General features: G+C 38.9%; 1 protein-coding gene across 1 annotated transcript; it reads left to right on the forward strand.

Moving 5' to 3' along the window:
- The first annotated feature begins 255 nt into the window (after positions 1 to 255).
- On the forward strand, positions 256 to 11,568 carry LOC124275805 (glutamate receptor ionotropic, delta-1-like). Its single transcript, XM_046711479.1, has 12 exons — positions 256 to 321; positions 917 to 1,017; positions 1,453 to 1,534; positions 1,964 to 2,300; positions 2,985 to 3,202; positions 4,261 to 4,523; positions 4,928 to 5,119; positions 7,108 to 7,113; positions 8,815 to 8,965; positions 10,173 to 10,273; positions 10,972 to 10,978; positions 11,434 to 11,568. Exons 1-12 carry the CDS (start codon positions 256 to 258, stop codon positions 11,566 to 11,568), a joined length of 1,659 nt encoding a protein of 552 aa, XP_046567435.1.
- The last annotated feature ends 1,106 nt before the right edge of the window (positions 11,569 to 12,674 follow it).

Consider the following 12,674-nt stretch of genomic DNA (forward strand, 5'->3'; position numbering starts at 1 on the left):
CCTGGCGCTTTAGCTAGCTCGCCAACCGTGCCCCTAGCATGTACTAGCTAGTTACGCGGATATGTGCGCTATATAAATATCATAAATAAATATCATAATGTATCATGGGTCACGGCACAAGCCGTAAGTCAGCTGGCACAGACTCTCTGGTGTTACTAAGCAGAAGGTTTCCTCTGGAATTTCAAACAGTTAAATAAGTCACTGTTAAACTAGTGCATGGCTTCTTAATACCAGGTAAATTCTACAAAAGCGAGGATGTGGACACTGCTGTTCCACCCTGATGGACGCGCTTTCACGGACGTGGCTCTTTGCAATGAAACAGTAAGAAATCCTACGGACGTGTTCCCAAACGTGAAGTTTGGGTATAATGGACGCCAATTTACTGCCGTCATGAAGGTAGCATAAGTTATTTTCATAGTAAATAAAATGTGTTTTTTACGAACTGTCTATTGTCACCTATACATATTCTTACTTAGAGCGACTAAAACTTTCCCTGATGTGCTGATAATCAAGTTCAATGGGAGTATCCAACAAAGAAAGGGTTGCCCCTCTTTTGACCATACTGTTCCCATGAAATTGCCAGATGCTGGGAAGTAAACCTCCAAGCCTTTACGTTTGCATGCAATTCATGTTGATAACCTATTTCCAAATGAGACAACTAACAGGATCGTGTGGTGATCTTGGCTTGATACATGTGATCGTTTTCCAAGATGCCCATGATGTCAGTCGCTGAATGTTGGGGACCTTACTCAGCTGTTCACAGATAGCCGCCATATACCTGGAATTGTGTCAAGCACTTCGTTAGTCCCCTTGAACCCCATCAACTCATTTTTGATAACAATGTTGCTATGTCTCCTTTAGTCACAATGCACCAGGCATTTATGATGTGAATGTGTCCCCTCGTTCGCACTTACAGGAAAACAACTATGGCTTTGGCCACATTGAAGTGAACAAGCGGAGGTTATTCGGGTTTTCTTTTCGTGTACTGAATTTGCTGGCTCAAGCTATGAACTTCAGGTGAGATTATGATTGAATACACAATCCCATTCAGAAAATGGTCCTGCAATGTAACATATTAGATATTTGGGATTGTACTTTCTTTGTAAAGTACAGATTCTTGTACTTTTGTTTGGTTGAGTCCCATTTATTGATTGATATAGAAGAACGTGTTGTACAAAGAGTATCTGTCACATAAATAGGGCAAAACTATTTTACAAGTTACAAGCCGAACAGTCCTATTAGAAAGAAGCCTTTGGCGGACCAGTAAAACTCAGTAAAACATAAACATAAACAGCGTCCTCTGGGTCTCAGTGTGTTATTGAGTAAAACGATTAGCGGTACTTCTTTGCTCAAAGTATGTTACTTATTCTCCTAGACTGTTGTAACAAGGTTTATTCATTTTCATTGAATTGTTAAATATCACAAAACATAAGACGTTTTTATTAGTTTCAGGATTATACCGCCGAGAGAAGATGACTGGGGCAAGGACGTTAATGGTTCTTGGACAGGCGTGTTTGGGATGCTGCAGAGAAGGGTAGTTAGTGGCAGATAGTAGCAAATTACCAACCTGGGAAGGATAAATAATTCTGTGCTGACAGCTATCAATTAAGGTGGGCACCCAAGCAAGAACTACTTTCATCAGTGCAATGTCTGCGTGCTGAAACACTAGTGCCTTGTCTTTTCAGACAGGTGTGAAGGGTGTCCCTGTAGTGTGTGCTTCTGCAGGTGGTGTTATAGGGTGTTCCTGCAGGCGTTCCACAGGGTTTTCCTGTAGTGTGTTTCTACAGGATGTTCCAGCAGGGAATTCCTGCAGATTGACCATACAGGATTCTCTCTTCACCCTTTACCCTAAATCCTGTTAACCTTTGTGTTTTGACAATCATTAACAGTCTGAATAACATCCATGAATAAATATCAACAATTAGGTCATGGTATGTTTAAAATCTCTTTGTGATTGTTGTAGGAGGCTGACTTAGCATCGGACATCCTAACTATCCACAGTGACCGTGCTTCAGTTGCTGATTACATCCTGCCTCCGATCGGGGAAACCAAACAAGTGATCATATACAAGAAAGAGGAGGAGGACTCGGACCATCTCCTGATCCTTCTCCGGCCGTTCCAACTTCACGTTTTTGTTTCATTTGGTGTGTCTCTGATCACATGCATAATCTTCTTGTCCGCTATAAGAATAACCCACTATAAGTACGAATTCAATAACAATGAGGGTCTAACTGGTGCATGGACAATGGAGACTGCTGCAGCTACAGCATCTGAAATTCTGGGAGGCACTCTGAAGCAGGGTGAGAAAATATTTTTCAGAACCTTTGGCTGGAAATATTCCTGTCTTTTATTTTTTTAAAAGTTTCCAGTATTATGTATGTACCTATAATATGATGAGTAAGTCATTTACTGAAGGATTCGTGGTATTTGTTTTGTGTATGACATTTGCAGTAATAAACTGTATACAAGTTATTTGATAGAATTTGATATATTTTTAATTGTTCAATGTTCAATGTTTTTAATTTCTTTCCCAAATGACATCACGCAGGCATTAAAGAGTGAGTGAGTCACATCGGCAATATTTCAGCAATATCGTGACGATACAACTAAAACTAGTGTTCAAAGTTAAAAGTGATAGTACTATTTGGACAATGCAAAAATAAAAACAGGCTATAGATCGCCAACAACTGAAGGTAGATCACCATACTAGGGACCATGGGGACTTACAGTACCTTTGCAACCTGCATGGACCCTAGTTGGATTTACACCATCTCTTCAGCTGCTGGCGATTATAAGAAATGTTAGCCAAAATTAAAATAACAAGAATACTACGTTGAAAAATCCTGGTAGGTTTAAATTGACCAGGCCTTTTAAGAAAACTCATGGGTACGAATTAATGGTTATTGTAATGATTAAGGCAGTTTTCTCCCGGATAGTGACTTTTACGGTGTGGACGAGTTTTATGTGTAACGTTTTACATACAGGATCAACCGTTACATCATCACATGATTCGGAGCGGATCCTGGTCGCTGGATGGTGGATGTTCACAGCCATTATCTCAGCTGTCTACTGTGGGACTATCATGGCCATATTTGTTGTGATAAAACACAATCCACCATTTTCCAACATGGCCGAGTTGGTAGCAAGACAAGACTACAAAATAGGATATGATATATCAAGCATCACAGAAAACTTTCTTCAGGTAAGAATTGCAGAATGGTCTTCCGCGTGACCAGGCTACACCACGTCCCATTACAGAGTGAGTGAGTGAATTAAGATTTAAAGTCACATCGGCAATATTTCAGCCATATCGTGACTAAAAAAGTAATAATTCTACAGTACATCAAGGTAAATGTTTTAAAAACCTGTCAACGATGGACAGTGAAAGCAACTAGAATATCACAGATATGAATATAAAAGTATTATGTAACTCTAAAACAGCTTAATTTTAGAAGACAATACAAAATAAAAACCGGCTACATATTGCAAACAACTGAAGGTAGATCACCATACTAGTGACCATGGGGACTTACAGTACATTTGCTTCCTGAGCAAGACATGCTTGACCGTGATTCTTTCATCACAAGGGATGCAAAACGGAGGATCCTCACCTTTCAATAGGTATTCATGAGTGTATCTTGTGTGACAAACACGACATCGTCGTATGATGACCTCTTCAAATCTGGACTGACAACCCAAGTTGTATTGCATTTAATTCATTTATACCCACTTGGGTGTCCCACTTCTTCTGCATCAGATCACGGATATAAGATCTGATGACAGCTTTATAATCAGTGTATGGAATAAGAAGTGCTGTCACTGATTTGTGTAGTACTGCCTTGGCAACAAGATTGGCCATTGTGTTCCCAGAAATGCGAACGTGGCTTGGTAACCAGCAGAGGACGATGTCGTATTGGCCAGTAGCAAGATCATTATATAATTCTATAATTTCTATTAAAAGTGGATGTTTACAAGAAACATTGTAAATAGCCTTAATGCAAGAAAGAGAGTATGAAAATATGATATATTGTTCATATTTAGGATGTCTATTAATATATTTAAGAGCTGTTAGTATTGCGTATGCTTCTGCTGGGAAAATAGAGCTGGTATTTGTCTCATTACAGAACAAATATACAAAAACATTTGAGGCACAGCCCTATCTACAATTGGATCACATAAATACACGCACACGCACGCATGTATTTTTAACATAGAAAGAAATAGATTTCAAAAGAATCGTCCCTACTTTATCAATTTCAGAATTCCAGACTGCCAGATGCCATGGCAGTTAAACAAAGAGTTCAGGAATTATCTGCCACAGACCCTGATGTATTCAGCAGTAATGACACCAAGCACCTGCAAAGAGTCTGGAATGGAAAATACGCTTACATATCTGGCATGCTACTTACAGCATTAAGCAATGCCAACTGCAAACTAAATGTGATTGATACCGAATTTGGAAACGCTTTCATTGCATTCTATCTTCCGAAGTCTTCCCCTTACAAAAGAGACTTCGAAAAAAGGTATGGGCCTATTATTTAATTCGGTAACGTATCCGTCGAATCAACATTGTGCAATAAAAGGTTTTGTAAATACTGTTCTGATATGTTCTTTTGAATGGTTAGGTGAGTGAGCACTTTGGAAACGGCATTGCGTAATCACACTTTGGACATAGCTCTGCATATTACAACACGTAACCCAGTGGGTTCAATGGGGATTAAAATGAATACATACTATTGTAAAATTGTTAATTGGACAACATATTTGAACGTTTAAGGTCTTGGAATATAAATTCTGAGCATCTAACTCTCTCTAAACATCCGAAAATCAAACAAACAAGGGAGGTTAATCTCAATACATTCATTAATGTGTGACAGTCAATAGCATCCTCTTCTTGAAGTGATTTGTTTAATCTTGTCCTCATCAGCATGTCCTATCTCAGCGACAGTGGCGTCTTGCAGCGCTCCTATCAAGAATGGTTCCCACCCACCTCACATGATGGGTGTCCAGTGGAGGACTTCCCTAAACCCATGTCACTGATCAAGATCCACAGTATCTTCTTTGCTGGTGGAGGCGGAGTGGTGTGCAGCTTCGTGATCCTGGCGGCAGAGATTCTTTGGTATAAGATGACGCAAAAACAAAGATAGATGAAAGGGAAATCCAAGTCAAGAAATGGGTATATAAGCAACCGCATTTTAGTATGATGAAAAACGTAATACCGTTTGCGATGGACATCTCCCTTGGTTTCTTCCTCAGAAGTATTATTTGAGAAGGAAAACAATAATATTTATTTCAGTATTTAACATTGTCTCATAAACGTTTCTTTTCATACATTGAGCACATTTAACACTTAATACGTTGGTAAATGTTACACAATCGTGCATCATGTGATATGAATATAATTGCTGAATATAAATCCGAATAATCAATCCAAAGGAACTCTCGATTTCCTTGGTCTTTGTGTGTCATTACGTTGGAAGGCCGTCCATCAGGTCACATCTAACAAGATCCTGGTGGTCAATTCAGAGTAGATGTGTTAGTATTGCCCTGTGATCCTCATGTACATACAGGAAGCTAATGGATATTGCTGTCATTACAAATATGACTTAGTGCTGTATGGCGCTTCACGATGAGCAGTATTCCCACTTTGCAATGTTGGAGTGTGCATCTCTGAAGCTTTCGAACAGGGTGTCAAAAAACGTTTTTTGCCTCTATAACTACCATTAGTGCTCAGAAACATTGCCTCTGTTCAAACTCTCTAAATGGGATTTAAACTCACTCTGATAGTCCACGTATTTTCAAAAAAGTCCCTGTTCTTTCTGATAAAAATATTATTTATCTGCTCAGTTATGTTCATTCAGTTGCTGGGGCGGTGGGGTAGCCTAGTGGTTAAAGCGTTGGCTCGTCACGCCGAAGACCCGGGTTCGATTCCCCAAATGGGCACAATGTGTTAAGCCCATTTCTGGTGTTCCCCGCCGTGATATTAATGGAATATTGCTAAAAGCGGCGTAAAACTAGACTCAGTCAGTCAGTCAGTCAGTTGCTACACAAAATGTAGAGAGTCTTCCATACATTTGCTTTAAACACGTACAATATTCTCCGAGGCGTACTGAGGACATGATGATTAAATACCTATCGGCGAAAGTCTAATATTGCAATAATGTTGTAAATGCACAAAAATATTTACATCCTTTTTTATGACTTTATGGGCTTCAAAATTAATCACAGTGTTATATGGCCATCGCGACCATGTAAATTACTTTGTCCTGAATGAGAGAGGCAGGAAACAGTTTAAGTGGTAGTAAAATGTCGAGAGCTGTGGGGGAGGCGAGTGGAATAAAAAAACATTGAAGGCATGTTTCATTGAGAATTTTCGGGATTAGAAAGTTTCCTAAAGGCTGGCTATAACTACATATATGAATGACAAGGAGTGCGAATTGGAAACCTGTTTGATTCAGCCTTGTGTACACATACTTACGATGTGCATGTCAATTATTTATCAAAGTTACAATTGTATTCACTTATTATTAAAAAGGTAAAACTGGATGTTTCAATATATCATTTCTGATTATACATTGATTTTTTGTTGTCATTTACAGAGACTGAACATGTCATGGTGTGCGTGTGAGTGCGTGTGAGTGTGTGTGTGTGTGTGTGTGTGTGTGTGTGTGTGTGTGTGTGTGTGTGTGTGTGTGTGTGTGTGTGTGTGTGTGTGTGTGTGTGTGTGTGTGTGTGTGTGTGTGTGTGTGTGTGTGAGAGAGACTACCTTTTTCTTGCTGCCATCAAGAATATTTGGACTAACATTAGCAGACATTGATACGGACGAATGTGTGTGATCGGAAATGAACGTATCCACGGACACCAGTGTCTGAAGAATCCATGGAGAACGCATTAAATGTACAGAACACTTCACAGCAACAGTGATTGTAAGTCAGCTCTATTTTGTGACATTAGCTCACGTGATGGCAACTTTGCTCATTTACTCTCTGTTGTTTCCACAATACGAGCAGGTTTTAGCTTTTTCACTACCAATATTAACAATGGAAAGCATTTCTTCAAGGTACTTATGTTACTTAGAGTACTTGATACCATGTTGTTTTATTGTAGTAACAGGTATGCAACTCTAGATTGATCACCATTCCATGCGAGTTATGTTCATGTTGCTCAATTCTTCTACATTTATTTGAGAGGAAAAGACAAATGAACACCGGAACCAACATGTTAAATCCTGAATATCAAAATTCACAATTGCAAGAATTCATAGTGAGCGAGTGAGTGAGTGAGTTAATATTTATCGTCACATCGGCAATATTTCAGCCATATCGTGACGAGAACATTTTATAATTATATTAAAGATGAATAAAGTTAGAAATAAAAAAGACCTGTTGATGAAGAACAGTAAAACTACTAGTGTATCACAGATATCCATTTAAAACTAGCAAATAAATCTAAAATATTGAAACTATAAATGACAGGACAATATAAAAACAGGCTGACGACTGAAAGGTAGAGCACAATACTAGGGCAAGAATTCATAAACAAACAAGAACAATGGTCATTTGAAATTTATCACTTCTTGAAATATTATTGAAAATGATGTCACAAAGTAACTTGCATAACTTAGATTGAAGTGACAGTTTGGAACAAAGTCATTCTTGAACACTGGTATCATTCTGGTTGACAGCAGAATGAAGAAAGGACATGTTTTGTGGCTGCCAATGTTTTCGAGCAAATCAATATTTGACATTGCAGTTGTATACATAGGCTAAGACAAGGACAAGGTGCTATTTCATTAAAAATTCGTTGCAAATTCAGAGTCAAAAGGTGGGAGAATCTGTTCTAGATCCTTTGCATCCCTGTCATGTACCAGATACTGAGAGGGCCTTGGTTAACGTCTTTTTTCCTCGGATCCGGGGAACTTTTAGTATCATATATGAAGAAGCTTTAAACCGTCGTTACAAATATCAACGTTATCATAAAGTTGCATGTCACACTTATAAATATAGAAGGTGCTCATGCCCGATTTCAACATGCTGCTCCTCTGTGACGTCACAACCACTGTTTCAATCTTACGACAGATGGTATGCGAAACAATCCTTACATATTCAACAATCGCTTAAATATATACTAGTAAGCATCCTTCACATGATCAATGCCTTCCAGAGCAACAAACGTCAAAATACATCCCACAACAGATCCAGGCGAATGTTTGCAATGAGTGGGGACTGATGTTAAATGTCTTGCTGCTGACCCAGAATTCGTTGGTTGTTTCTTTGCAGTTGGTTTCTTTTTGCAATTTGCGGTACCATTTACGTATATTTAATAGGACAATTAAAGGTCTACCCCCTTTAAATGTGGGCCTTTCTCTCACATTAAACTGGAATGTCACTGCTGTAACATAATGAAATACTGTTCACAGTGGCGAGGAACTGATCTCAATCGCTTACAACCTGAGATCTAGATAACGTCTATGAATTTCAACATGTAGATGTATACATCTGAATGTGCCTTTCGCAATGCTCACAATTTGTTCACCACAACTGAGATTTCTCAGATCAAGTAGATGACACCATTATTTACTACTTTAAATTTGACGCGTATTTTATCAGTGCCACCTTATGTATGGAGAGTGACCGTGTCATCATGGGGTGAGTTTTAATGTGTCTGACCAAAAATTTAAAATGCTTCTGAGAGAATGAAAATAATATTAATTTATGGTATATATAAATACACATATTCATGATGTTTCTGTATTTTTTCTTTCACTCGATAATATGTCTTGGAACACATTTTTGTAACATCTTTCTGTGACAGAAATGAGGAAAATCTATCGGGCTTTCACCAGACTCAAGTGTGTCACGTCTCACGGGTATTAATTGTTGGGGCGTCAGATGACTTACCTGTACTTCTGGACAGTAACATCCAGGTGGAGAACGTGGCAGTGCTGGAACTGCCTTCAAGTCAGGTGAGTCATGGATTCATCACCACAGTTCGATAGGAGGACCATGACCACAAGAAGACAAGTGTTGAAAGTAAATATAACATTCATACCTAAACCTGGGATATCGACGGATAGGGGACAAGAAATGTTTCACCACCCTGTGCTTGTTGAATTCACTTGATAGGTCGTGAAAGAAACTCGCTGGTGTGACCTAGGCAACTGTGTGTCGTCAAGCTCCGGCCACTTTGATTGTTTTCACAGTTTTTTTAATTGCTAGAATGATATTTGTCAGAGGGCAAAGAATCTTTTACTATTGATTCAAAATATTGACCTTACTTATGCTAACCCAATGGATCGTTTGATGATAATCCTAATGTAAGTCAGCTTAAATGTTAAATCACATTAAAGATGCAATGAATCTCCGATCTTCACAACTGGAAATATTTGCCGTTGCACTCATGTTACAAATACCGTCATTATATTAACTGTTACGAGCGCCTGAGACCTTAATACTGAAATAAAATCATTGACTGGCACTGAATCAGTGAAGCCAAAGAGGATAAAGGGGCCTTCTTGGTATCTCAGTTCAGATACATGTACTCTAGCCAGATATTCAGATCAGTTTGAATAATCTATGTCACATCTATGCAGATTTTGTTATCTACACAAAAGCTGACGTTTCAAATACAAAATATAATTCAGACCATTGAGTTTCATGAAGTCTTGTTTGATTGCATGAGTCACAGAATCGCTCAAATCACATGTAAAGATGCTTGTCTTGGAATTGCAATGAGTTATCATCATGACTAAGCCAGTGTTTAACTCTTTATGAATGTTTGATAGGAGGGGCTGTTCACAAGGGCAAGGATGTGGACTCTAATGTTTCACCCCATTGGACGGGCTTTCACAGACGTGAATGAAAAATGTCAGCCCCATTGGATATAGGTAATTCAGCAGAAATTGTCATTATATTTGTTTCCCCTTTTGTGCAATGCTTCACTCACTAGAAAAGGGGAAATGTATTAAGAGATGCAATTTACTTTTCTTGGCATTATCAATTAAATCATGCGTTCTTTCACACTCACTCGATGCATTTACCAGTAGGTACAATTTTATAATATGCAAATGCTGAAATGAGATGCATGGTTTTCAACTCCTGGTCAATATTTATAATTTGTTCCTAAATGGTACTGATTTGGTATGTTAATGTGGGTGTCATTTGTACTTACAGACCAACAACTTTGGCTATGGCTACCTTGAAGTGGGCAAGCGGAAGGTGTTTGGGTTTCCTTACCGTGTACTGAGCCTGCTGGCTGAAGCGATGAACTTCAGGTGAACTTATTCACTGGAAACCAACACCGCATGTATGAAGCGGTCCTAAATTAAGCAATCCGTGAAGATCCCGGGAGAGATGGTCTTCAGCAACCAATGCTTGTCGTAAGAGGCGACTAACGGGACAGGGTGGTCAGGTTCACTGACTAGGTTTACACATGTCATCGTATCCCAACTGCTCATGTGGTTGATCACTGGATTGTCTGGTTCAAATTCGATTGCTTACAGAACGCCGTCATTCAGCTGGAACATTGCGGCTTTAAACAAACACAGCTAAATAAGTTTGGGTTTGCATAAGTTTGTTTTCGCGGTAGTTGATAATTCTTGTAACTCATGCAAGTCCTCTTGATATCACTGAAATGTCAGTATTGATTACATTTTAACAAGAAATTTAAAATACCGTTTACACATGTATTTTAACATTCCGATTCCATCACTTCTTAGAGCATGTCAGTCATTCTCCCGAAATATAAGAATATAGTCTTATTTAAAAGTTACAGGCTCAAACCACCAAGCGAAGATGATTTGGGCAAGAACATTAATGGTTCTTGGACAGGAATCTTTGGTATGCTGCGAGAAGGGTAGGTTGCGGCAGCTGATGCCCTTTTCCCTTGCTTGTTGCTTGTACGAGGCAACAAGTTCCGATGATGATCAGTTGATTTAGGTGATGATCGACTTTGTGTTTGGGTTTTCTGCAGGCGGCGGGTGAGTGAGTATTGCTTAACGATGCATCAACGATGTCCTTAGTTTTACAACTCCGTCCACTTCTACGGTTGTACCCCAGTGGGTTTTGTCCTTATTTCTTCAAATTTAGAAACTCATATCAGGACAAGCTGTTTATGTAACTATTGATAATACCTTTGAGTAGAACCTGTAATGATTAAGTTCAATAATCATGGTGCATTCATTATAGCCCGTGCAACATTTATTTATTGCAGGAGGCTGACCTTGCATCGGACATGCTAACTATCCATACTAATCGTTCAACAGTGTATGATTACATCCTGCCCTCAGTAGCTGAAAGCAAACAAATGGTCTTATACAAGAAAGAGCAGGATGCTGACGAAAACAATCTGTATAGATTCTTCTCCGACCGTTCCAACCTCTATAATGATTGCTGTATCAGTGATCACATATATCATCTTCTTGTCCTCTTTCAGACTACTCCGTGGCAAAGGCCAGTTGACTTCTCATGTGACTTCAAACTTCAAGAGTGTTCCCCCGAATATCCCATCAGGAAGCGTGTGTCCCACTGCCGACTGGACAATACAGGCCACAACTTCTACAACATTTGAAATTTATGGAGCCACTTTAAAACAAGGTGATAAAATATTTCAAAACTAAGATCGTGAGCACCTTTTGTATCCAATAGCTATTTTCATGTATAGAATGTATACATCATCCCTAAGAAAAGATCCAACATTTTTGTGAGTGTGTGAGGTATCGTTTTCCAATATTGAAGCAATATCACGACACCACAAATGGGCTTCACACACTGTACCCAGCTTTTGGAATCTGTCAAGATCACATGGTGATTTGGTTTAACTGTATGATTTGTGTCGTTGGACTGTAGTAGGTGAGTGCCAGGGTGTGGGAATGTTTACAAAGCATGCAAGGTGGTATGAAGGGTCTAGTATGGCAAGAAATGCATGCAAGGTGTGAGTTTTGATTATATTAGGCATCAAGGGTTGGTGAGTGCAGTCATGAAAGTTTTCTGATGAGGATGGCTGTATTTGCAAGATGGCTGGTCTTTTTTCATGGCCGTGAGTAAAATTTGTGTTATTGGATATTTATGTGTATCATGTTGTTTTGTAATTATTATTGTAGAGCTATGTAAATATGGGTATTTGTTAAATGATGATTATGTTTTCATTTTGTCAATCATCAAATGTTGGAGCAAAAAATATACTAAAATGTCACTTCTCACGATTGAGTTGCAAGTAAATTATTTGCTGTCAGTCATATGTATTACAGTGCGAAACAATGTTGTAATTAGATGTTTAATCAACACATTTACTTGCCTGTATGTGGAATAACGTAAAAGTTGTTCTAAGTGAAATGTAATGCTGTGATATTCATCCTGTAAAGTATAATATCATTCTGAGTATGTAATGCTCTTAGTACGTTGAATGATGTATGCTATCATTCTGAGTTGTACATTGAATGATAACTATCAAATGTTATTTTGATATTTGTATAGTGCCCGGGACCTGTGCCGGACCTTGTAAGAGGAGTATCTGTGTGATTACCTCGCCTTGTGTGTAAGAGGCAGGTCCGTATGATGGCCTCGACCTGTAAAAAAGTGGCGTCTGTGTTGCCTCCTTATTTGACTGACCAGCGAATACATCGTCAGGACGGTTGACCGTGGGAGAGACTGAGGTCGTCATAACCTGATGTAATG

This window comes from Haliotis rubra, unplaced genomic scaffold (assembly GCF_003918875.1).
Source record: "Haliotis rubra isolate DU_JTF1 unplaced genomic scaffold, ASM391887v1 Scf203, whole genome shotgun sequence".
Lineage (NCBI taxonomy): Eukaryota > Metazoa > Mollusca > Gastropoda > Lepetellida > Haliotidae > Haliotis > Haliotis rubra.